Here is a 26,619-nt window from a genome sequence, read left to right as displayed (position 1 = left end):
ACGTCAGTGAAAGCGGAGACTCAGAGTCTACTGAGCCCCTTTGGTATGGGGGTGAGAGAGCAGGGAGAAGAGGATCAAAGAGCCCACGAGTCCTCCTTCACGCCGTCTAGGTAGGTTTCTTTTTTAAATTTTATGTATTTGGTTGTGCTGGGTCTCCGCTGCTGCGTGGGCTTTCATAGCTGCATTGAGCAGGGGCTACTCGTCGTTGCAGCGTGCAGGCTTCTCACTGTGGAGGCTTCTCTTGTTATGGAGCGCGGGCTCTGGGCCTTGTGGGCGTCAGCAGTTGCAGCTCCCAGACTCCAGAGCACAGGCTCAGTGGTTGTGGACCAGACAGCTTAGTTCTCTGAGGCATGTGGGATCTTGCCGGACCAGGGGTCAAATCCGTGTCTCCTGTGTTGGCAGGTGGATTCCTTACCACTGAGCCACCTGGGAAGGCCCCGAATTAGTCTTCCTTTTGCTGGGTACGTGTATAGCTTCAGCTCCTTACTGGGTCCACTGACACCAGGGATGGGGAGAACGTGAGTGCTCACTAACCCTAACTCACACCTCCTGGCTTAGTCTAGTTGATGTCAGGCGGGGGTCGTGTTCACTCTCCACTGGACTCTGCTGCCACTGGAGCTGAGGTTGAAGGGCACTGGTAATTAGCTCCACCTCGCATCACCTCACTGGGTCTCGATGTTGCTAAATGCAGGTGAAGTCTTATCTCACCAAGGGATCCTGCTGACGTTACCGCAGTGGGAGAAACTGGGCTCTTTTTGCTTCCGCCAGGCTTCCCAGACAGCTCAGTGGTAAAGAATCTATCTGTCAATACAGGAGACTCTGGTTTGATCCCTGGGTCAGGAAGATCCCCTGGAGAAGGAAATGGCAACCCACTTCAGTATTCTTGCCTGGGAAATTCCATAGACAGAGGAGCCTGGCGGGTTAGAGTCCATGGGGTCATAAAGAGTCAGATAGGACTGAACAGCTGTGCATACACAGCCAGCCCCACCAGCCCCGCCAGGCGGGGGAAGGGCATCGCTATACCTGCTACCTGCTTCTGCTGACTTCCTCAGACTGGAGGTTAGAAGGAAGATCAGTTCCTGCCAGGCCCTGGTGAAGCTGGGGGGTGTGTGTGTGTTGGTCTGGATTTTCTGTTGCGTGTAACTGGTGGAGAGGGAGTGTTGCCTGTAAGGTTTTCTATTGTGAGGCTACCGTCTTCCGCATCCTTTGACTGGATGCACAGGCTTTACTTGAAGCATATTCTGTTTGTGCCAGTTAGAGATTTAGGATATGTATATTCTGTCCAGGATTTACGGGAGGCAATAAGGAAACCCAGAGAACTTACTTCATTGTCTTCCCCAGTCCCTAGGTCACTGAGCAGCCTACCTTCTTTGTTCCCACTTTATACAATGACATATTATCCAGCCATGCTGCTGCTGCTGCTAAGTCGCTTCAGTCATGTCCGACTCTGTGCAACCCCAGAGACAGCAGCCCACCAGGATCCCCTGTCCCTGGGATTCTCCAGGCAAGGACACTGGAGTGGGTTGCCATTTCCTTCTCCAATGCATGAAAGTGAAAAGTGAAAGTGAAGCCGCTCAGTCGTGTCCAACTCTTAGTAACCTCATGGACTGCAGCCCACCAGGCTCCTCTGTCCATGGGATTTTCCAGGCAAGAGTACTGGAGTAGGGTGCCATTGCCTTTTCCGTATTCAGCCATAAAGAAGAACAAAATAATGCCATTTGCAGCAACATGAATGGACCTCAGACACAGAAAGACAAACATCATGTGATACTGCTTATACGTGGAATCTAAAAGTAGGCTACAAATGAACTTGTCTACAAAACAGAAATAGAGTTACAGATGTAAAAAAATACACTTATGGTTACCGAGGGGCAAGAGGGAGAGGGACAAATTGGAAGATCGGGATTGAGACACACACACTACTGTGTATAAAACAGATACTAATAAGGACCTACTGTAGAGTATAGAGAACTCTACTCAATACTCTCTAATGGCCTTTATGGGAAAAGAATCCGGAAAAAAGAGTGGTGGTGATTTAGTCACTAAGTTGTGTCTGACTCTTGTGACCGCATAAACTATAGCTTGCAAGACTCCTCTGTCCATGGGATTCTCCAGGCAAGAATACTGGAGTGGATTGCCATTTCCTTCTCCAGGGGATCTTCCCAACCCAGGAAAAGAGTAGAAATATGTATGACTGATTCTGTTTGTTGTACATCTGAAACTATCCCAACACTTAAATCAACTACACTCCAATAAAAATTTTTCAAAAAGAATCTCCCTATGCTTGTTCACTGCATTCTGTGCAGGGTGTTTAACTGTTAAGAGGAAAGCCCTGGGAGGAATGGGGCCATTATATCTTAGCAAAACCCAAAGTCCCTATACTTAATCTTTAAAAACACCTAACTGGAATCCCATTCTATATACAGTCTTATATCATTTTTACTTAGCATATCATACATTTTAAATTTCCGTAATAAACTCTTTATAAGTACAGTTTTAAAGGCTATAGAATACCCCATTGATTGGCCAGAACATGATTTACCTAATCATTTTCCTATTGTTGAAAATTTAGTTTCCAATATTATTGCTGTAATAAATAATGCACTAATGAGAATGTTTGTGACCAAAAGTTTTCTGCAGTTTGGATTATAAGTTTAGATGAAGTCCCAGAAGTAGAATTACATATGGCCAAGAGTAACATGGAAGAAATTCCTTTTGTTCTGACCAACAGTGGGATGTGAACATACTCTTAAACATGAGGCAACTGGAGATATGAAAGAGATCAGTACTGCAGAGGCCCCAAAGTTGTTTCTCTGATCACTTACGTGGCTGATCAATTGCCCTCCTTTTGTACACTGGCTCTTCCTATCTTTTGCCTGTTTATCTTCTGGGTGCACACGTGATCAGTCATGTCAGACTCTTTGCAGCCCCATGGATGGTAGCCCCCCAGGCTTCTCTGTCCATGGGATTATCTTGGCAAGAATACTGGAGTGGGTTGCCATTTCCTTCTCCAGTGGAATCTTCCTGACCCAGGGATTGAACTCACGTTTCCTGAGGCTTCGGCATTGGCCAGCAGATTCTTTACCACTGAGTCACTTGGGAAGTGTGGTTGCCTTCTGGGCACTTACAAAGTCTTTGGGAATAGCCTCCCAGGTAGAAGATATATGACTCTACACTCACAAGATGTAACTTTCTTAAGCCAAAAAAGATACCTTTCAACATCAAAAATCAGCTAGGAAATAAATTACTTAATCCCTTTCCCCATTCAACTACTGCAAAAATCGAGTGCCTAATGGAAAACCACCTGCCAATCAAAGACTTCAGATGAAGATACGACATAGGAAGAGCTTCAGATTTCTGGATAACGCTTGATCTTGAAATTTTCACTGTTTAATAAGAATAAACATTTCCCAAGTCTTACCTGCAGCATGACGACATTGTCACCTTCAAAAGTGACAAACACATCTGTGTCACATTTTAAGCCTGAGATTTGATTTTCCATCATGTAACCCTATTGCAAAAAAGAGGAAAAAAAGACAATTTTTACATTTGCAGTCCCATCACTATAAAGGACTAACATTTTCTTTCAAATTAAAAACATACAGACAATTATATATAAAAAAGAAAATATCTTTATTTCTCCTATCCAGAATAACTATTCTAAGAATTTTGACCCATCCCATTAGCTTTTGGTCCATAAATATTATTTGCGATGTGGTCTTCATTAGCAGCAAAAACATCTAAAAACAGTCATGTCACATTTTTCCAAAATATTTCAACAAATTATGCTAGCTTTTCTATTCCAAATCAAGGTGGGCTTCCCTGGTGTCTGAGTGGTAAAGAATCCACCTGCCAGTACAGGAGACTCGGGTTCAATCCCTGGGTCAAGAAGATCCCCTGGAGAAGGAAATGGCAACCCACTCCAGTACTCTTCTCCAGGAAATCCCATGGACAGAGGAGCCTGGCGGGCTACAGTCCATGGAGTCGCAAGAGTCAGATACGACTTAGCAACTAAACAACAAATTCATGATTATATCCCACAAAATGCAGGTGAACGATGCCTCCCCCGACCCAACCCAACTACTGGTACTACGTATAAAATAGGTGACCAATGGGAACCTGCTATACGGCTCAGAGAACTACTCAGTGCTCTGTGGTGACCTAAATGGGAAGGGAATCCCAAAAAGAGGGGACATATGTACACACATAGCTGATTCTCTTTGCTGTACTGCAGAAACTAACACAACATTGCACAGCAACTGCATTCCAAGAAATTAAAAAAATAATAAAGCAGAAAAGAATTAGCAAAGCTACCTATGATTCTTGGGAGACGTCGTAAAAATCCTAAATTGCCATTCTGTCCCTTAATGTCCTTAAATACTCTGTATCCTGAATATACACTGTTTCCAGCCCATTTCTTCTTCTTTTTTTCTTTTCTCACTTCCTGAAATCCTTGTTTAAAGGGCAGAAGCCTGCTGCTCCTTTCCAAAGTTCTGAAGTGTTTCTGCACACACCCTGGGAGAACCAGCTGCCCGTGAGAAAGTGGACCAGCCCCAGGCCAAAAGCGGAGGGAGCAGAGCTGCCCGTGTTCGGCCTTGGGCCCGTCACCTTCTCAACGCCCCTATGCCCTCCTTCCCGCTCATTGTTCTCCCCCTTAGCTCTCAAGATCCTTCCCTCCCTCAAAATCCGCTTCCAGATCAGTCCAGCCACGTAAGTTACACCAGAGGCAGCTGTCGCGCCGCCTGTCCTGGGAGTATGTGCACCTTGGCTCTGCTAGGGAATGACCAGCTTCAGCCTCTGTTGGAATCTTCAAGCCACGTGGGCCAGGGAGAGTTACAGAGGGCACTCCCTGGGGCAGCTGTGTATTCCAAACTCATGGTACCCGTTATCTTTGGGGTGTGTGTGTGCTCAGTCATGTCCAACTCTTTGCAACCCCATGGACTGTAGCCCGCCAGGCTCCTTCACCCATGGGATTTCCCAGGCAATTTTCTGGAGCGGGTTGCCATTTCCTACTTCCGACCCAGAGATTGAACCTGCGTCTCCTGCATCTCTTTCATTGGTAGGCAGATTCTTTACCGCTGAACCACTTGGGACGCTTTTTCCTGGGGGAGCCACTTCATTTATGAAAATGGTCACTTGAATGACAAAAGTGGGCAAGAAGGGGGCACTCTGGGTTCCTGATGCCCACGCGAAGCATCCCTGCTTCCTGCCCCAAGAGCCATCCTTTGATGCTTCCCTCCCTCTGCTGGTTCCCCTCAGCTTCAGTGCAGTCCGAGCAGGCCTTCTGCACAATCTTAGTTTACAGAAGCAAGGGCCTCTTTAACTCTGACTACTTTCATAAAGGTAAAATGATTGTGTGTGCGCACGCGCTAAGTCACTTCAGTCGTGTCCGACTCTGTGCTATCCTATGGACTATAGCCCACCAGGCTCCTCTGTCCTTGGGATTCTCCAGGCAAGAATACTGGAGTGGGGTGTCATGCCCTCCTCCAGGGGATCTTCCCGACTCAGGGATTGAACCCATGTCTCTTAAATCTCCTGCACTGGCAAGCGGGTTCTTTACTGCTAGCACCACGGTGGTATTTATGCATAAATAAATCAGTAGCATTTCCAGTCTGGAGAAGCTGGGCCTCCCCATCCCATCATAGGTACAAGGGAAACCCCACTCCTACCCCTCAGGCAAACCACAGGAGATCGGGTTCCGCCTGAGTGTGATCAGGCCGGAGACTGTCCCTGGCCAGGGAGTAGCTGAGTCAACTTTCACCGTCTTCGTTCTACCATTTGTGAAGTACCCGCCACCAGCCAGATACCTCGCTGGGTGCCTGACCCAACTTCATTTATGATGTCACGTAATCCTTTTCTTCCTCTCGACAGCCCTGTGAGGTGGGCGTTACTCTATTTTACAGATGAAGGGAGTGGGCCTGGAGGGCTATATTCCTGAATAACCTATCAAGTTCTGGTGCCGAAAAGACGAACATAGTGTATACCACCTCGGGACCTGGGAAGAGGCCATTATACATAAGAAGCACACCTGCTAAAGGCTTAAAACAATAATTTTGAAGAAACAAAGTACTTTTCCCTTGAGCATTGAGCTCTGGTCTCTTCCAGCAGGGGAGGGAGGAACAGGAGCTCTATAGTTCTGACACTTTTGAACTGTTCACACTCTGCCCTGGAAACCAGGCCAATCGGGGCTTTCCAATGACCAGACCATGGTCCACTTGAAAGGCAGCAAACCGGCACAGAATCCCACCGACTCTCACAGAACGGGCACTGGAATTCCATAACATAAAGATGCCTCATGTTCCTGTGTTAGTTCTTCTCACACATTATAACTGATTTGAGACTCAGATACTTGATTTGAAATTGATGCTGAAACTCAGCTTTAAATGCCTCTCTTCATTTGAAAATTGAGTAAAACTGTGTGACTATGACTCAGATCATTTAAGACTCTCCAGGGTCCTCGCTGAGCCAAGGTGACAGGGCTCACAGCCCTCAAAGAGCTGGTGGACAACTGAAATGAAGCAGTGGAGAGAAAACCCAAAGGCTAACCACATGCGAGGTGGCGCCATGGCCAGCTCGTCACCACCAAGCTCCTGAAACCACCAGGGCGGAGCTATGATCTAGTCTCCTTAGAATAGCCTGAGAGGGGCAGAGCAGGGACTTCCCAGGGAGTCATGACACCTCACACTGTCCCCTCCCACAGCCCATCCTCCCCAGAGCCAACACCCATGAGCCGCGCTTCTGCCCGGAGGAGGAGCGCCTCCCTGGGGCCCAGGACGGAGGGGCCTGGCTTCCTCCTTGGTGCTTCCTAGAGAATACGAAGTATTCTAGCAAAGTGACCCGGGCTGTACTGCCTGCTCCGCACTCCTACCCCTGCCTGAGACATTTCCCCTCATCTTTCAGCCACAGGGCTCCCTCATGCCCTGCTGGGATTCTGTTTCATTTTTCTAAGCCTCAAAATGGTCTCAGCCTTAACTGGGGTACCAAAGAGGCCCACTCGGCCAGAGGACCGCACGTGACCCACAGTTCTAGGCTCCCGATGCATCCGTGGTTGAAGCCTGGCTGGGGAACAGACTGAGTTCCCACCCTGCCTGTCACATTGGGCATCTCTCCACCACAGGCCTGAAACTTCAGCCTCCAGTGCATCTCAAGTCAAATCTAAAACTTCACTCTGGAGAGGCCCTATCACAACATTATAGAGAGCATGTGCCTGAGTGTGGGTGTGTGTGTGTGTCTGTGTCCCCGGGAGTTCCTACATTGACATCCTAACCCTCAGGACCTCTAATGTGACTGTATTTGGTGATAAGACCTGTGAAAAGGTAATCAAGGTTAAATGAAGTAATGGGGATGGGTCCTAACCCATGATAACAGGTGTCCTTATCAGAAGAGACGTTAGGAATTTGTATCAACTGATGCTGAAGCTGAAGCTTCAATACTCTGGCCACCTGATGTGAAGAGTCAGCTCATTGGAAAAGACTCTGATCCTGAGAAATACTGAAGGCAACAGGAGAAGGGGTGGCAGAGGGTGAGATGGTTGGATGGCATCACTGACTCAATGGACATGAGTTTAAGCAAGCTCCAGGAGATGGTGGAGGACAGGGAAGCCTGGTGTGCTGCAGTCCATGGGGCCGCAAAGAGCTGGACATGACTTAACAACTGAACAACAACAATCCCGCTATTGTGTGAAAACTGTATACATCTTAATTCTGTTGAATTGGTTCATGGTGCTTTTCAGGTCTACTACATTCTTCTGCTTTTCTGTATATTCATTCTATTAATTTTTGAGAGTTTGATTTTGAAATTCCAATGAAAAAATTGTAATTTATCTACTTAAAAAATAATTGCAATGTATAATGGAACTACATGCTCTGTATTTTCTAAGTCTCCTGTAAATGCATCATCATACTTTCATAATTTAAGAAATAGAGAAAGAGAAAAAAAGTAGAGACCCTGGGACACAGACACTCAGAGGGAAGAGCGTGTGAGGACAAACGGAGGAGAAGATGGTCATATACAGGGCTCCCCGGGCGGCTCAGCTGGTAAGGAATCCGCCTGCAGTGCAGGAGATCTGGGTTCAATCCTTGGGTTGGGAAGATCCCTAGAGAAAGGAATGGCAACCCACTTCAGTGTTCTCGCTCGGGAAATCCCATGGACAGAGGAGCCTGGCGGGCCACAGTCCATGGGGTCGCAAAGAGTCGGACACGACTGAGCAATGAAACCATCACCACAGGCCAAGAGAGAGGCCTTGGGAGAAACCAACGCTGCCGACACCTGGATCAGGACATTCAGCCTCCAGAATTGTGGGACAGTACATTTCTGTTGCTTAAGCTCTGTTACAGCAGCCTGAGCAGTGTCTGTGTGCGCAGGACGTGTGCATCTGCCCGTGTGTGTGCAGCATTCTCTCGAATCCTGCTTGTTCTCCACCAGGGGGAAATCGACATGAACTGTTGCTCCGATAGGAACAGATCCCCTGGAGTCTCAGGAAATTCTTCTCTCCGCCATCCTCTCAAGGCACTCCCTAGCACCTTGGGTTTTCATTATAAAATGAAATGCTTGCTTCCATCATTTTTCTTCTCTTCCACCTTGGACTCTTCTAAGCAGGGGCCTTGGCTTATACATTTCAGGTTGGGGACTGGGGAGATGAGAAAAACAAGGGGGAGTGAGGGGAGAAAGAGGTTGAATGCCCCCAAAAAGTGAATAATATTTTCCATTAGCTTACTTCACTGTGAATAAAGAGAGAAATGTGGACTAGACAGAAGGAACTCTAAACTACGTGCTCCCCAAGCCAACAGCATCCTCAGGGGACACAGGGGCCAGGATCTGGGAGGAAAGAGCAGGCTGGGTAGACGCGTTACTGTAGCCTTGCCTTCTGGGTTACATCGGCCTCCGAGCAAGTAATTGTGAAAGTCATTAAGGTTGTGTCCCATTTCAGTGAGGGCCCCACAAAACATATTTTATGGTTTCAACTTTGTACACTGAAAAGTTTAATATGTTCCTGCTGCTTTTCACATCTCTGATTTTTTTTTTTTTAGTATATGATTACGTTGAATAAGTATATCAGAACAAAATTAGAAACAGGCTTTCTTCCCCCCACCCAACCCTTTAAACCCATGGAGGGTACATTTTGTTCATTTTTAGAAGAAGAAGATAAAATCAGTCTTATCTTTTTGGCTAAAGGAGGGTCAGTGGAAAGTAGAGAGACCATCCAGGAGGGACTTCTTGTGTCAATTTTACACCAACATATCTCTTAGAAAAGACCCTGATGCTGGGAAAGAGTGAGGGCAAGAGGAGAAGGGGGCGACAGAGGATGAGATGGTAGGATGGCATCATTGATTCAACAGACATGAGCTTGAGCAAAGTCCAGGAGACAGTGAAGGACAGGGAAGCCTGGTGTGTCACAGTCCATGGGGTTGCAAAGAGTCAGGCGTGACTGGGTGACTGAACAATAACCACACATCTGTGCCACCTGGCATGGAACAGAACCCACGTGTGTGGGTGACGGGTGTGTGTGTGTCACTGTCGCCTTTCCTGTGACAGCTGTGATCAGGGCGGCATCTCCGGACAGCCCAGCAGACAGTGGATGCTCTGACGCAGGCAGTGACAAGTCATCCTGCCCTGCCCCGTGCGCTCTGGAATGACCCTGAACTCTCAGGGCCTGTGAACTGCGAGGGAATTCACCTGTGGGTCCCATCACCGAACGTTCGCTCGGGGTTTGCACTGCAGGCGCTGTGCCACACACTGCGGACGGCAGACACAGTCTTATCCTCAGAAGACAGGCACCGGCCAAGCAGGCAAAGAAAATAGGTGACTAAACAATCTGTGGTGGGATAAATGGCTAGAGAAGGTGTGGTATTAGACATACACACAGTGGGCTGCTACTCAGCCATAGAAAGGAGCAAACCTGGCTCATCTGTAGAGATGTGGCTGGACCTAGAGTCTGTCATACACAGCGAAGGAAGTCAGAAAAACACAGAGCATATATTAACACATACATGTGGAATCTAGAAAAATGGCACATATGAACCTACTTGCAGGACAGGAACAGAAATGCAGATGCAGGGAACAGATGTGTGGGCGAGAGGGTGGGACGAACTGGGAGACCAGCACTGACATATACACACGACCAGGTGTAACACAGCTGGTGGGAAATGCTGCACAGCACAGGGGGCTCCGCGTGGCGCTCGGGGGTGGCCTGGAGGGGTGGGGTGCGGGGAATGCACGCATCCAGAGGGTCCACTTCACTGTACAGCAGAAACTAACACCACACTGTAAAGCAATCATTGCTGTTGTTCAGTCATTCTGTCATGCCCAACTCTTTGCAACCCCATGGACTGCAGCACGTCAGGCTTCTTTGTCCTTCACCATCTCCTGGAGTTTGCTCAAACTCAGGTCCATTGAGTCAGTGATGCAATTATACTCCAATAATTAAAAAAAAAAAAAATCCTCTGAGGTAAGCGCCAGAAAGAAAAAGATCTGCATTCCATGAAGAAAGAATAAACAGGAAAGACCTCTTCTAACCAAGATGCCAGAGAAAATTTTCAGGGCTTGTTTAACTTGGAGCCATAAAGAGGTCAGCCAAGCCAGAAATGGAGACAGCTTACTCCAGGTGAAAGAAGAGCATGTGAAAACACCCTGTGGCCAGGAATGAGCACGGAATGTTCAGGACTGGAAAGAAGGCTGGACTGGAGGTGGTGTGCGGGGAGGAGAGTGCCCCAGAGATAAGGTTGGAGACAGGTGTCAAGTGACTCAGCACCTCAGGAGGCATCTTGGACATTCGTTTAACTGAACATGTTAAGTTAGGTGCAATGTAAAATCATAAGATAATTGTATTCTTTGGGATAAGATGACTTGTGATTTTTAAAAGACAGTTCTGTCTGCCAAGTGATCACAGCCCACAGGAGGCAAGAGAGAAAGGGTTGGACTAGTTGGTCAAGATGGGAGACCTGGGTGGCCTGGAGTTAGAGGGAGATGGGCTTGGATGAGCTGCGTGTGTGTGTTTGTGAGAAAGAGAAAGCCCAGGTCACATGAATGGGAGGTGTACAGTGTGGTGTTTACCAAGCTGAGCGTCCTGCAGGGAGTATGTTTACAGGAAAAGATCAAATGTTCATATCTATAAATGTTAGCTGTGAGAATCAGTGAGACACCCAAGGGGCCTGGTCAAAATGAAGGTTAGATACAAGACTCTGCAGATGTAAATAGATGTCTGGGATGGAGGCATAGGGTCCTCATTACATAACTCCTCAAAACCAATGGAAGGAACAGAATTATCAAGAGCCTAACTACACAGGGGCTTCCCAGGTGGGCTAGTGGTAAAGGACCCTTCTGCCAACGCAGGAGACGAAAGAGATACCGGTTAGATCCCTGAGTTGGGAAGATGCCCTGGAGGAGGAAATGGCAACCCACTCCAGTGTTCTTGCCTGGAGAATCCCATGAACAGAGGAGCCTGGCGGGTTGCAGTCCACAGGGTTGCAAAGAGCTGGACCCCACTGAAGCGACTTAGCATGCACACACTAACCTCACAGAGAAGAGAGGACTCAGGCTCATGTGATGGAAAATGCTAACATTCTGAGGTCAGGGAGAAGAAAACTAGCAGAGCAGACTAAGAAAACAAAGAAGCAGAAAGGAAGTTGAGAGCATGGTGTCCTGACAGCTTGGAAGAATCCTGTGTTCAGCAGAGAGGGGTGGGCCAGGGCAAAGGCTGCTGGGAGCTCAGGCAGGTGGGGACTCAGAAAGATCCTCTGGACAGTCTCAGGGAGTCAACGGCGACTGGCTCAACACAGTTCAATAAGCATGCAGGCATGACTCAGAAGGAGAACCAAATTTGCTTGGGACATCTGTCCCTGGCAATACGGCAGATGAGACAGTCTTTAACTAAAAATTAAGTCACCAGTAGAACCACTGAAAATATGCTTGATAAAATATTTTTTAAAAATCACTTTGATGCATATCAAACTGATAAAGAGAAATACTCAAAAGCTGAACTCAATAAGAAAGCATGAAACCTAAATGGGTAGCAGGTGATGAGACCAAGTGAGAAGTTATATATAAAGAAATCCGTATAATAGCTAGGATATGGAAGCAACATAGATGTCCATCCACAGATGAATGGATAAAGAAGTTGTGGTACATATACAGAATGGAACATTATTCAGTCACAAAAAGGAATGCATTTGAGTCAGTTCTAATAAGGTGTATAAACGTAGAACCTATTATACAGAGTGAAGTAAGTCAGAGAGAGGAAAAGAAATGTCGTACGTTAATGCACATATGTGAAATCTAGAAGGATGGCACTGATGAATCTATCTGCAGGGCAGCGGTGGAGATGCAGACATGGAGAGCAGACTGTGGACACAGTGGGGGAAGGAGAGGGGGACGAATGGGGAGAGCAGCATTGAAACATGCACACCACCACATGTAAAACAGACAGCCAGTGGGAATTTGCTGTGACACAGGGAGCTCCAACCTGGTGTTCTGTGACAACCTAGAGGGCTGGGGTGGGAAGGGGAGGGAGGCTCAAGAGGGAGGGGACATATGTGTGCCTATCACTGATTCATGTACATGTAAGGCAGAAACCAACACAATATTGTAAAGCAATTATCCTCCAATTAAGAAAACATAAAAATTTTAAAAAGAAAATTAAAGTCAAAAAATAAAATAAAGACACCTGTATAAACACAGTCCTCTGGGAAAACGATGTCCACCAGGGATTAAGTGAGAAAACATCACTCCTCACTCAAGAAGATAAGGAGGAAATTTGCTAGTCCCCGCTCTGGCTGTGGGTGGAGAGAGAAACATCTCTGCTTAGAATTCTGACCCTGGCCTGCATTCATACGACTCTAGGGCCAGAATCTGTACCCTCTATGAGGCCCTCAAAACTACAAAGACAAAGACAAAGCTACCAACCAGTTCAAGCGGGTTGTGGTCTCCAGTCGTCTGGCAGAGATTAATGCAGATCCCTTCTGCCTGGAAAGAACTTACGGAGATAAAGCTCCAAAAGTCTAGCATCACAAAATGTAAGAGCAAGACAATGACAATCAGAAGAGATAGATAACAATAAACAGAAGCAAAACTTCAGAGGGAGTAGGCATTAGCTGCTACACCAAGAGGGTGATATAAGAACACAGAGACGATATTGAAAATGACAGAGGGAGTAGGCATTAGCTGCTACACCAAGAAGGATGATATAAGAACACAGAGACGATATTGAAAACGACAGAGGGAGTAGGCATTAGCTGCTACACCAAGAAGGATGATATAAGAACACAGAGACGATATTGAAAACGACAGAGGGAGTAGGCATTAGCTGCTACACCAAGAAGGATGATATAAGAACACAGAGACGATATTGAAAACGACAGAGGGAGTAGGCATTAGCTGCTACACCAAGAAGGTGATATAAGAACACAGAGACGATATTGAAAACGACAACGGCCTGGGACTTCCCTGGTGGTCTGGTGGCTGAGACTCTGTGCTCCCGGCGCAGGGGGACCAGGTTCCATCCCTGGTCGGGAAGCTAGATCCCACATGCCACAACCAAGACCTGGCACAGCCCAGTAAAGAAGTAAACAAACAAAAACAAATATTCAAAAAAGCACAGTGGCCTAAAATTGTCCAAAACTGTCAAGAGACACAAATCTACATATTCAGCAAACACACATGACCCCAAATAAGGGAAATAAGGTAACAAATTCATACTTAGATACATTACAGTGAAACCATAGATCATCACAAAATAAAATAAAAATCTTTAAAGAAGCAAAGAGAAAAAAAGAGACAGCCATGAAAAATTATAATTAGACACACAACTGATTCCTCAGCAACAAGAGAATCCAGAATAACAGTAAAAACTTCAAATGCTGAGAGAAAAGAACTGTCACCCATGAATTCTATCCTGAACAGTGCTTCACCTTTCAAGGCTGAGATTGAAATAGAGACACATTTAGACAAAGAAAATTAGGTTTACGGTCAAAGACCCACACTATTCTGAAGAAAGTACTCCATGAACAAGGAAAATGACCAAAAAAATGCAAGAAGGAATTGTGAGCAAAGAATTTGGTTTAAAAAAAAAGTGGTAGTTCTAGAGAAATCCTGATTCCGTATAATAATAAATATGATAGCTAATGCCTGGGATTAAAAAAAACACTAGTAAAGTAATGGACAAGGATGCTATAGAACATGGGAGCTGATTCGTGAAAACAACTGAAGCTCTCATATTTTGGGGAGAATGGGAAAATAATGGTTAATTTTAGACTTTGTATGTTAAAGTACGTACTCCAGCTGCTACAGTGAACACAGAATGAATACAACAGGGCCTCCCCGGCAGTCCAGTGGTTATGACTCCACGCTTCCAGGGCAAGGGGACGGGTTCAGTCCCTGTTTTCCTGACCAGGGATGGTACGGTCCAAAAAAAAGAACATCGTAGAATGGAAACTGGAAGAGAGAAGAATGGAAAGGTTGGGATGGGGGTTGGGGGATAACAATAAATCTGAAAGAAAGTAAGAAACCCCAACAAACAGAGGTAAGACACAGCAAAATAGAAAGCAAAGAGTAAGATAGAAGAAATTAACTCGGATACACCAGCAATGACAACAATCATTTAGACTAAACAGATAAAAATGAGGTTGTCAGAGTAAACAAAATCTAAACGCCAGATAAGTGTTGTAAAACCAATACAATATTGTAAAGTTAAAAAATAAAAAAAATAATAATAAAATAAAATCTAAAAAAAAATAAATAAATGCAACACACTAAGACAGAAAGGCTGAGTAAAAGCATGTTACACATAAAGACCAACCAAACAGAAGCCGTTACCCTCAAATTAAAACTGGGCAAAATATACTTTAAGGCATTAGTAAAGCTAAAGAGAGTCACTGCAAAAAACTGAAGATTAAATTCACTAGGAAAATAGGACAATTCTAAATCTGTAAACATCTAAGAGCTCAATTTCACAGCTTCAAAAGAATGAGGCCAAAATTGGTACGAATACAAGGAGACGTCAACAAACCCACCACCAGCCGTGGAAGAGTTGAGCCCACACAGTCACTGACAGATCAGACAGACAAAACCTCAGTGAGAACAGTGAAAACTGGGATAATGCCACTAATCAGCTTGACTGACTGGTCACGTTAAAAACCCTCTAGCTCATTAAGGAATGCATCTCCCTTTGAAGATCACATGGAAACTGGCCACACTATAGGTCACAAAGTAGCTCATACTAAATTTGTATACCTATGGCTGATTCACGCTGAGGTTTGACAGAAAACAACAAAATTCTGTAAAGCAATTACCCTTCAATAAAAAAATAAATAAAAAAATAATCTGTATCACACTGGCCATTTTCTCTGACTACAATGGAATTAAGGGGAAAAGCAACATAATAATAATTATTATAATGACAACAAAATGAGAATCAAAGAGTCACTAAAAGGAAGTCAATATGTACAGTGGTTATACTTTGTAGCCAAACTGTCTCAGTTTAAATCTTGGTTCTGCCAACTCAGGAGCTCTGTGATCTTGGACAAATTGCTTAAACTCTCTATGTATTCTCATTTTTCACACACATCATATTGGAGTCATAATGGTCCTACTTTGTGAAGATGTTGGGAGGATAACATAAGTTAATATATGTAAAATGTGAAGATTGGTGGCTGGCACATAGTAAGAATTCAACAAAGTTTAGCTATTAGTATCTTTAAATGTTAGACATTAGGAAATTAAAAAAAAAAAAAACCCACTCAGCCAATTCATGGGCCAAATAAATCATTATGGACATTAAAACTTAAATGTTTATAATAGAATTGGAGAGAAGGCAAAAATTAACAAGATAACATGCAAGTTAATGTAACAAAAGAAGCTGCTGCTGCTAAGTCACTTCGGTTGTATCCAACTCTGTGCGACCCCAGAGACAGTAGCCCACCAAGCTCCCCCATCCCTGGGATTCTCCAGGCAAGAACACTGGAGTGGGTTGCCATTTCCTTCTCCAATGCATGAAAGTGAAAAGAAGAGCAGAAATAAAATAAACCCAAGGTGAGTAGAAGGAAATAAACAATAAAGATAAAAATCAATGACATGGACATCTCAGATACAATCTGGAGATCAACAGAACCAAAACTTTATTATTTGAAGGAAAAAGAAAACAGATCAAGAGATAAAGGAAAACAAACAATATTAGGGTGGCAAAGGCAGCATAATTACAGATACAACAGGGATAAAAGATAAGAGGGACTTATGAACTTTATACCAATAAACTTTAAAAAGAAGAAATGGACAAATTAATAAGCAAATATAAATTACCAAAACAGACTCAAGAAGAAACAGAAAACCTGAATGGCTACAACTATTCCAAGAAAGAGAATTAATCATTTTAATAGAGAGAAATAATCAGTCTAAGAAAAGAACTATGAGACCTATATGACTTTCCAGGTATTTGTACGAAGTATGCAAGGAACAGATCATTCCATTTTATGCAAACTCTTTAAAAGAGTAGAAAAAGAAGAAATTCTCCCTCCCCAGTTCATTTAATGGGGTTATTATAATTATGATACCCAAATTAGCCAAGGGCAGCACTAGGAAAGAACAACACAAGACAATCTCATGATCACAGATGAAAAAATCCTAAACAAGCACTGGCAGACAGAACCAACAGTGAATTAAAGACACACACAATCGTGACTAAGCTGCATTCATTCCCAAAGCCAAGATATATTAAACATTAGAAAATACATTAATGTAAATTCACCACAAAGACAGATTAAAGCAGGAAAATGTGTGATTATCTCAGTAAAATAAAGGAATATAAATAATTCCATAAGATTTAGATCCACTCATAATTTTAAAATCAAACAAAAAAACTAGCACACACACAAACACACAAAAGCCCCTACCTAAACTAAGGGTAAAACATACCTGCCTTAACAAGATAAATATCCACACCAAACACCAACACCAGAATATCCACACCAAATAAAATCCTTAACAGTGAAAAAGTAAGCACGTCCCCATTAAAGCCAAGAATGAAATATAAGTGCCCATTGTCAACCACTTCTTTAACCACTGCATGGGAAGTCCTGGCCACTTCAATGATATGACAAAGGCATAAATGTAAATAACTGAAAAAGAAGAAACAAGCTATTCATGTTTCATAGGGAATATGATTAGGATCATAGAGAAACACAAAAGAACTATAAACAGGTTTTTAGAATTGTCATGACAATTTAACAAGGTTGCTGGATATAAGATCAATACACAAAATTCAACTCCATTTCTATACATCAGGCTGAAAGGATTATTGCGAAAGTATTTAAAACCTATCACATATATCACAACAGATATCTACTCAGCTACTGTCTGACCACCTATACAACTGGGACATCAGCAGGCATGTTCACCCAATGTGACTCCATTCCTTAGCCAAAAATGTCTGGGTTGGGAAGGACACCAACTCCAACTGAGCCAGGGATTCAGCACGAGATCTACAAGACCCCATCTTGGACAGTAGCTGGAAAGGAGATGCTATAAGTTCCACAGCCAAAGGGCAGCCACATACGCAGTGGAGCAAGAAGAATGGGCAGACCCCAGGAGGCAAAGGCTAAGACTATGCCCAAAGGAGGAGAAAGCAAGGTCAGGGCTGCCTGTACTCTCGGCTCCTTCCCAGTTCCTGGTGCTCACGAGACCTCCCGGACCTCACGAGATGTGACTTCCAGAACACCTCTCTCTCTCTCTTAAGATTTAGTCTCCCTTCTTGCTTGAGCAAATTTGTAATGGGTCTCTCTTATTTGCATCCAAAGAATCTTAACTAATTCTTAACAAATTTAGAAGTCAGTCTTGAAAAGCTTCTTTTCCTTTTCTTATTTCCTTGATGTGATGGACTGAATCCTTCTGGAGAGCTGTGAACCATCTCAAGGGAGGGTAAAATGAGAATATGGTAGATTCAAATTTGGCAAATCATCCCAGGATGGATTCCAACTCTATCTATTATTCTCTCATATGTCTGGATATTCTCCATCGCATATAAAATTTATAATTGCCTTCTTTACACCCTTAAGAAGTTTGGACTGAGATCTTCAAAGGAACATTGCCAATAAAGTGGATTGTCCTAGGGTCATTTTAATAATCTCTCTTTTCTGTATCAGTGATGAGGGTCAGTTTTACTGCCTGCTACTCTCCCAACTCATTTTCTTGACAAGATAAGGCCTACTAACATAAGACACTCACAAATATGACATGTGAATCTTCTCACTAGGAGATTTTTTTTTTTCCAGTGACCAGAGGTTAACAACACAACACACAGACTTGTTTACAAATTGCGGATTATGTTAAATGAGGGCCAAGTGTAGAACATTGATCAACATAGGACCCAGGGGCCAGAAACAAAGTTGTCATCCCCCTCCCCCGGGAAAAAAGCAAGGTCTAGAATTAAGGGCCAAAAACTAAGATGGGAAGACCTGAATTAGAGCCCTGCACCCACCTTTCAGGGCTTCCCAGGTAGCTCAGTGGTAAAGAACCTGCCTGCAACGCAAGAGACACAGGAGATGCAGGTTCAGGCCCTGGGTGGGGAAGATCCCCTGGACTCCAGTATTCTTGCCTGGGGAACCCCATGGCCAAAGGAGCCTGGCGGGCTACAGTCCAAAGGGGTTACAAAGAGCTGGACACGGCTGAGCAACTGCCTGAGAGAAATAGCAACCACCTCCAGTCTTATTTCCTTCATCCATGGGAAACTGTGTAGACAATTACTCCCACTCATAGGACTGTTTGGAGGATTAAAGATAGCCACATCTACATAGGTCCCAGCATTTTACCTAGCATGGACTCAAAGAATGTCAGAGAGGCAGAAATAGAAACCTCTTTTAAACAATAAGAAACAATTCCTCTAATCTTGGAACAAGGTTCTTTCAAAGTTGAGAAATAACTAATCATCATAAAGCTTTTTTTATTGTGCTGTCTTTCTAAATCCCTACAATCAGAAAGTGATAGCAGAAATAAGCAGAAACCTAGGTTTTCATCTGGGATTCTTCTTGAAGGCTCTCAATCTGTCCAGAGAAAGGGGTCTTTGATCCATGAAATCAACGACTCATTGGTTCCCTAGAAAATTTAGGCTGGGGCTGAGCAAAGGTTCTGGCTGATAAAGCTGTCATGGCAACCATTAAGAAGGCTCTTCTACTGGGGTCAACACTTGGGCCCCAGCCAGTCCCTTCTTAGGAGGTTTGCCAGATACAGTCTTGGATCCTTTGTTAGTATGGGCTGAACCTTTTCCATTTTGCTACCCAGTTACTTCATGTTACAGCTCAACTTGCCCCTACCCCACCCATATATGCATTCCTAGCCAACTGGACCCTTGACCTTCAGACTCAGAATCCACCACAAGCATCACTAGCTCCTCGTGCCCAGGCACTAGACAAGACTTTTTGTGGCTCTGTTTCTTCTTACAAAATTAGATGGGGAGCAAAATCATCTCTGCCATATTAGATCCAAGTCAGGCTGACCTACTTATCTGTTTTGAGAGATACATGTCCAGGGGATTGCTGTTAAGCTGAGCTTTTAAACAAACATCATCTATTGTATTCCGGGAAACAGTAGATCTGCAGCATCCGGGAGGGAGGGAGGACCTCGAGTGACTGTCCTTGCAACAGCTTCCCTGCCTGTCTCCCACAGCCTACCTTGTCTGCAGCCCACTTGGCCTCCTAGAAGAGCTTTGATCCTTCTTGTGGCTGGGCACTGGCCCACTAAGCTCTTGAATCTTTTTTTTTTTTTTTTTTTTTGGTGGGGCGTGCTACATAGCATACAGGATCTTAGTTCCCCGACCAGGGATCGAACCTGAGCCTGCTGTAGTGGGAGCATGGAATCTTAACCACTGGACAGCCAGGGAAGTCCCAGAGCTCTTGAATTTTTGAGTCTAGTTTTTCTACCTCTTCTGGCTCTTGTTTGGCCACTAGCCCTCTTAACTGCCTGCCTCTGGAGACCAAATATCCTCACTGGTGTGTGACACGGCAGGAAACCAGGAATCACATGCAGGAGTCAGCCACCAGGAGCAGGCTCCCAGCAGAGGCTGGCCAGGCTCCTCCAGGAGTGGAGTGAGGGCATGTGCTTCAGCACAGGGACTTTGTGCCATCTCTCTGGGAGTCTCAGAGTTCTGTTTTGTCTATTTCAGGCCTCGGCTGTGTTCCAAGAAACAGTGCCTGCCAGATAAACGAGGCGATGGTAAGTCTCCTGAGGATCCAATCTTGGGACAGAGCCTACGGAATAACCAGCAAGCTCAGCATCACATGGCTTTTTTTTCCTTTAACTTACAAACACCGGTAATTGTTTCAGTGTCCTCTTGTGCAATCTTATAGCGATTCTGTCATTGCCTGGCTGGATTGTATCTCTGAGCAACAAACAGCAGCTCCATGTCTAACATGAAAGGAACAGTCAACGCGTGTTTGCTGATAACCTTATCATCATGGTGGGTCAGAGATATCTCCTGAGACTTTATCCTGCTCCAGACTTGTCTGCATATTTCTTTAGGCTGCTTCGGCCAATTTTGCTCTCCCGTGGAATTCAGGAACACGCTGAGAAGAAGTGCAGCAGCCAGGGTCAGAGATGAGAAGGCTTCCAGGGAGAGGCCCTGATGGGAGTGGCGGGTGGGGGACAGGGTGCCTAAAATCCTGCAGCGGAGTCTGATCTTGACCACTGGCCCAGGGATCCCAGGGTGGGTATCTCCCAGTGCTGGAGGGCACAGTTGCAGGCCATGGACATCCAGGTACAGGTAACGCTCAAGGGTCAAGGGATACTGTAGAAGTTCCCCGTGAAGAATTTTGCTGTGCAGGGTCAAGGTCAGCAGCTGGGCTTCAGTTCTGCTGAAGAGTGGGGACCATGCAGCCTATGCTGGCCCCTGGCTTGTCTCTCCAGTCCCTGATGCTATAGAGTCAGATTTGCTGAGAAAATACTTGCCTCCAGAGTCCAGGGCTGCCCCCTGAAGAGCCCCACCCATGCAGCTCCCACACAGATCAAACGCATCAGGATGGGATTTAGGGAAGAGCAGAGACAGCTGGGGTGCTTCACTGTAATCACAGCCAGGAAAAAGAAAGACAAGGAGAGTCTTTACTGAAGCTTACCATGCTTCCCAGGTGGCACTAGTGGTAAAGAATCTGCCTGCAACAGAGGTGATGTAAGAGATGTGGTTCGATCCCTGGGTCGGGAAGATACCCTAGAGAAGGAAATGGCAACCCACTCCAGTATGCTTGCTGGGAAATCTCATGGACAGAAGAGCCTGGCGGGCTACAGTCCATGGGATCGCAAAGAGTCAGACACGAGTAAGACACTGCAATACTATGCTGTAGGCTTTAAAAGAGAAGGAACCTGAGGCTCCCAGAGGAAAAGCCCAAGGTCACAGCATCCTGACCCTGAGATGCCACCCCTTCCTTGAGGAGCTGCCCCTCCCACCTCCCAGAGTTTCCTCCCCACCAGGCGGCCCCACAAGGGGCACAGTGAATTCCAGGGCTCTGTTTCCCACTCCTCACTCAGCTGGTGGTAGGAAATTCAACCTGGGTTTGCTTAGATATGGAGAAAAGAGGCCAGTGTAAGTCCAGTGAAACAGCAACAGTCTGAAGGCTTGGTTTACCCGTCAATCCTTGGAAAAGGAAGGTGAGGAGCTAAGGAAGCAAAAGAACTGAGTCACGTGACTACTCCGAGGGGTGGAGTCTGTTCTCTGAGTTCACACATGCAGGCAGGTAAAGGGGTTTCATCACTTCCAAACCAGGCTGGTGGATGCTCAGCTTACACACTGAAGTTAGAAGCCACAGTGCAGACCACGTGTGAGCATGAAGCTCCAGCCCTCGGGAACATCAGGGCTGTCCCAGGAATGGATGGTGACTCCCCAGCTCCTGGTCCAGCCTCTTCTTGGTTATAAACCTCACATCATGTTGTTACGATTTTTGTTTCAACAGTTATATATTTTTAATTAATTAATTGGCTGGGCCGAGTCTTAGTTGCAGCACACAGGATCTTCAGTCTTCCTTCACCATTATATATTTTTATGCTTATCTTCTTGCTCAACTTAACTCTCACAATTGTTACAAAGGAAAGCTTACCCTCATTTTGTATGTGTGAAAAATGAGGCAAAGAGAAGGCAATAACTTTCCCATAGTGTTACTGGCTTCAAAGTCAGTAAATGTGAGTTGAAAATTTTTTTTTTTTTCTTTTTGCAAGCAAGACCTCCTTAGACCTATGGGCCACAGAAGTGGTTTTCATTACCATCTCAGCAGCCCCCAGACTCAGCCACACTTCACTCCTAGAGACTTCCTGCCTGCAGAAGATGAAAATACAGCTTAAAACAATTAGAAGATGCTCATGCTTTTCTTTCAACAAGTGTCTGCGTATGTGCTAAGTGGCTTTAGTTGTGTCCGACTATTTTCCACCCTGTGGACTATAGCCCACCAGGCTCCTCTGTCCATGGGATTCACAAGGCAGGAATAGTGGAGTGGGTTGCCATTTCCTCCTCTAGGGGATCTTCCTGACCCAGGGATCGAACACACGTCTCTTACATCTCCTGCCTCGGCAGGCAGGTTCTTTACCACTAGTGCCACCTGGGAAGCCCCTTCAACAAATATTTATGTCTCCACAAATAGTTCTGGGTAAGATGTTGGGTGGATATGGGGATGGAGAGGAGAAGGGAAGGAACAAAACTAGAAAACAGGGACCCCCTTCCTTCTGTTTCCGAGGAGTTGCTGGGAAGCCACTGGAGGCAGCAGCACCCAGGATTACAGGGCTGGCATCTGGCATCTTCCCAGCCCGGAAGAGCGACCCTCCAGGGTCAGCTGCTTTTCTGTAGGATGGTGGGTGGAGGGGTCATCTCTGCACTGCCGGGCACTGCCGGGTGATGCTGGACAGTGAAAGAGGAATGACCAGGCAGGACCACCGGAAGGGCAGGAACCAGCCCCTGGCAGGGTCTCACAACACATCAGGCCACTACGAGCCATTGCCCCCGGCTGCCTCAGAGGACCCTGACTCCTGACCCCGCTGCACCCCAGCTCCAGCTGTCACTTTATCCTCCTTCTCCTTCTTTCCTGATGGAGCCCAACACCATCCCCACTGGAAAAGCAAGCATGTCCACCACCACCACCATCATGGGTACAGCCTGATTAACCAAGGTCCCCTTCACCACTCGCACGTCTTTACTCAGTCACTGCAAGAGAAGTGACCAGGCCAGCTCTCGCTCCCGTCCACAGAGTCCACACAGGACTCAGGCTGCGCCTGCGGTGAAGGCATAGTCCCTCCTTTCCCCTCCACGGACCCGGGCCCCAATGCTCTGGGCTCTCCAGAAACTCAACCTCCCCCTTCATCTTCTACAGCAGCCCTTGATCTGCTGTTGACCTCTTCTCACTGCGGCTAAAATGCTTCAACCGCCCCTTCAGGTTCAGAGCTTCTATTTCTAGGCAAATATTCAAACAAGGGGCTCCCTCCTCCCCGCATCCTCCTGCAGTACCTGCTTCTGGCCCACATGATGATGAGGCGGGGTGGCCCACGGGCGTGGCCCACACAGGACTGTCGTCTGGGGCTGAACTCAGATGCTACCAGAGCTGATGTCCACAGCCGTGCCATGCTACCAAGTCACAGGGTCAAAAATCGCACATCCCTCCCATGTCCTGCCCTCCAAGACCCCACTTGGGTCCCCTTTCTCACCAGCTCTGGGCTCCTGCAGGTGCCTCCACTCTTAGGGTCATGCAGGAAGAGGGCATAGATCCAGCTGTTCTCAGAGTCCCCTTGACTCTCCGAAGATTCACATAAGGGTTTCTCATACCTCACTGCACAGTCCAGTCTGAGGCCAGCGCTGGGGATGCTCTCAACATGCCCTAAGCGCTTGGCATGTCCCCATCTGCCTCATTCCCAGGGTAGAAACCTGTGGGGTCATTTCCTGCATTCTCCCCAAGGGACTGAAACACTGGAGCCGAGCTTGGATCATCTGGCCCCTGCTGGCCCTTTCCTATCCTGTCAACATCTCACCACCACCGAGTTTCATGACAGGTACTGAGGGCCTCCACGGACCCAGCATTTTACAGGCATGGTCTGCATCCGTCTGGCGGCGTCAGGGAAGATGGACATGCACGGATGACAAGGCGAAGGGGTGCACCCAGGGTCACAAGGGCAGATGGGAATTTCACTTGGTTCCAAAGCCCACTGGCCGCACGGTCCTTCCCCAACACATGCTGTATGTGTAACCTGTAACCTGTAACCATGCAGACTCTGCCGGACCAGTAGCCCGAAGGGTTCGAGGGCACTCACCATGCCTCCGGTGCATTCTCGACAGTCCTGCAGGCAGCTGACGTTCTCCCAGGTGCTGTAGGCCTTCAGCCCGGCCACGAGCGCCTGCAGTGGGCGACTGTCGACGAGCTCCTTCCCACGGAAGATGTCCTCATCCAGAAGGGTGCCGGCATACCTGCAAGACAAGCGGAGACGGGCGATGGGTGCAGTGTGTCCCGAGCATACGTGCTCATCAGGGATAGGGGTCTCACAACTCCTTTGGGTTTTGGTGTTGGGATGCTCCTAAAATTAGTTTTCCCTTTTCTGAAAGAACTTGTGTAAGATCAGTATGTTTCCTTTTTTCAAGTATTTAATGGATTTCACAAGCAATGTCAAAGCTATTCAGGTTTTCTACTTCTTTTTGGGTCACTTTCGGTACTATGCATCTTTCAAGAAATTTGTCTATTTCATATATGCTGTCAAATGTATTGGCATTACATTAACATCACATTAATAATAATGACATTTAATTTTATCCTTTCAGTGTCTGTGGGATCTATAGTAAAGTTCTCTCTTTTATTCTAGATACTGGTAACTTGTGTCTATTTTTTTCTGCATCAGTCTAGAAAGATGGTACCGATGATCCTACACGCAGGGCAGCAAAGGAGAATAGGCTTTTGGACTCAGTGGGAGCAGGCAAAGGTGGGATGATTTAAAGGTCTTTCAATTTTATTTATTGAAAGAAAAATAGTTTGGGGCTTGTTTATTCTCTATTATTTGACCATTTCTTGTTTCATTTTTATTATTCTTTGTACTTACTTTGGGTTTAAGTTGTTCATCTTTTTATAGTTTCTTAAAATAGAAATTTATTCCAGTGGTTTTAGACCTTTCTTTTGTGTTGTAAGCATCTGAAGGAATACATTTTTCTCTGAGTACTATCTTAGTTGCATACCACACATTTTGACATGCTCTGTTTCATGTCCATTCAAAATATTTTCTAATTTCCCTGTGATTTCTACTTTGACCTATGCATGATGTGTGTTATTTGGTTTCCTTGTATGTAAGGATTATTCCAGATATTTTTCTGTTACTAATGTTAGCTTAATTTCATTCTAACCAGAGAACATACTTTGTGTCGTATCAGTCATTCTAAATCTACATGGTCTGTCTTGATGCATGGTCTATGCACCCTGAGTGGGTATTCTGCTCGTGCCCAGCAGAGTGATTGACAGATGCCACTGAGTCTGTCAGTAACGCTCTTCATATGATTTACAGCATCGCTGGTCTTCTGTCTGTTTCATCAGTTACCCAGAGAGAAGGGCTGACGTCTGCAACTATACGTGAGGATTTGCTCATTTCCCCTTTCAGTGCTGTCCACTTTTGCTTCCTCTATTTTGATGCCATTTTGTGGAATCCATACACATTTAGACTGTTACATCTTCTTGATGAGTAGACTCCTTAGTCATCATGAAGTGAGCTTCTTTACCTCTGGTAATGTTCCTTTTTCTGAGGTCTACTTTATCCAATATTAGTAAATCCATGCCAGCTCTTTTACGGTTAATGTTTGCAGGTGTAAGTTTTTTATTCTCATACTTGTAACCTATTTGTCTTTAATTTTAAGTGAGTTTCTTGTAGAAAGCATCTAGTTCAGTCTTAATTTATCATGTCTTGACAATCTGAAAATAGGAGTGTTTAAATCATTTAATTCAATGTAATTATTAACGTGACAATTTAAAACTGCTGCCTCACAAGTTTTCCCCTGTTTATCCCATATGTTCTTTTCCCTCTGCTCCAGTCTTCTTTTGATTAACTGAATAATCTTTAGTATTCCAGTGTTATATTTTAAACTGTTACTCATTTTTTCAGCAATTTTTCTATGGCCTAAAACATGCTACTTTAACTTATGACATTTTCCCTCAAATAGTGTTATACCACTTCAAGGATAATGTAGGACCCTTGTAATAATACAGTACATAATTCCTTTTCATTCTCCCATCCATTATGTCACTGCTGAGACAAAAATATGTTCTATATATGTTACAAACTTCATTGCTATTTTTGCTTTAAACTAACAGTTTCTTTTTTTCTTTATCAACGTTACTGAGGATTAATTTATTCCCAACAGATTGAATTATTCAAAGTGCACCATTTAAAGAGTTTTGACAACTCTATGTACCCACGAGAATATCACCAAATCAACCTACAGAATGCTTTCTAAAGAATGCCTCATCCCTTTTTGCAGTCCATCTCCTCCTCCTCCTCCCATCTCTGGACGACCAGCGACCAGCTCTTTGTTCGTATGGATTAGTTTGCATTTTATGCAGATGGGGTTATACAGTGCATGTCCTGTCTGGCTTTTCTCAATCAGCATGTTGTCATGAGATCCATCCGTCCACCCATATTGTA

The 26,619-nt window shown here is 45.3% G+C and overlaps 1 protein-coding gene and 1 long non-coding RNA gene across 4 annotated transcripts in view; one reads left to right on the top strand and one right to left on the bottom strand.

Annotated features, from left to right (window-relative positions):
• Positions 1 to 26,619, bottom strand: part of ACOXL (acyl-CoA oxidase like) — a 329,296-nt gene that overhangs the window by 113,286 nt on the left and 189,391 nt on the right. For all 3 annotated transcript variants that reach the window (XM_070380058.1, XM_070380059.1, XM_070380060.1), the window contains exons 12-13: positions 24,256 to 24,409; positions 3,422 to 3,511 (exon numbers count right to left, since the gene is read on the bottom strand). In XM_070380058.1, coding sequence (XP_070236159.1) covers positions 3,422 to 3,511; positions 24,256 to 24,409 — 244 coding nt within the window. The remainder of the gene's footprint in view (positions 1 to 3,421; positions 3,512 to 24,255; positions 24,410 to 26,619) is intronic.
• Positions 11 to 24,651, top strand: LOC138989934 (uncharacterized). Its single transcript, XR_011466134.1, has 3 exons — positions 11 to 110; positions 20,144 to 20,193; positions 24,214 to 24,651. It is a non-coding gene; the product is annotated as an uncharacterized lncRNA (long non-coding RNA).

This window comes from Bos mutus, chromosome 11, assembly GCF_027580195.1.
Source record: "Bos mutus isolate GX-2022 chromosome 11, NWIPB_WYAK_1.1, whole genome shotgun sequence".
Classification (NCBI taxonomy): Eukaryota; Metazoa; Chordata; class Mammalia; order Artiodactyla; family Bovidae; genus Bos; species Bos mutus.
The sequence above is the reverse complement of the archived record's forward strand: the minus strand, read 5'-3'. Positions and strand labels throughout refer to the sequence as shown.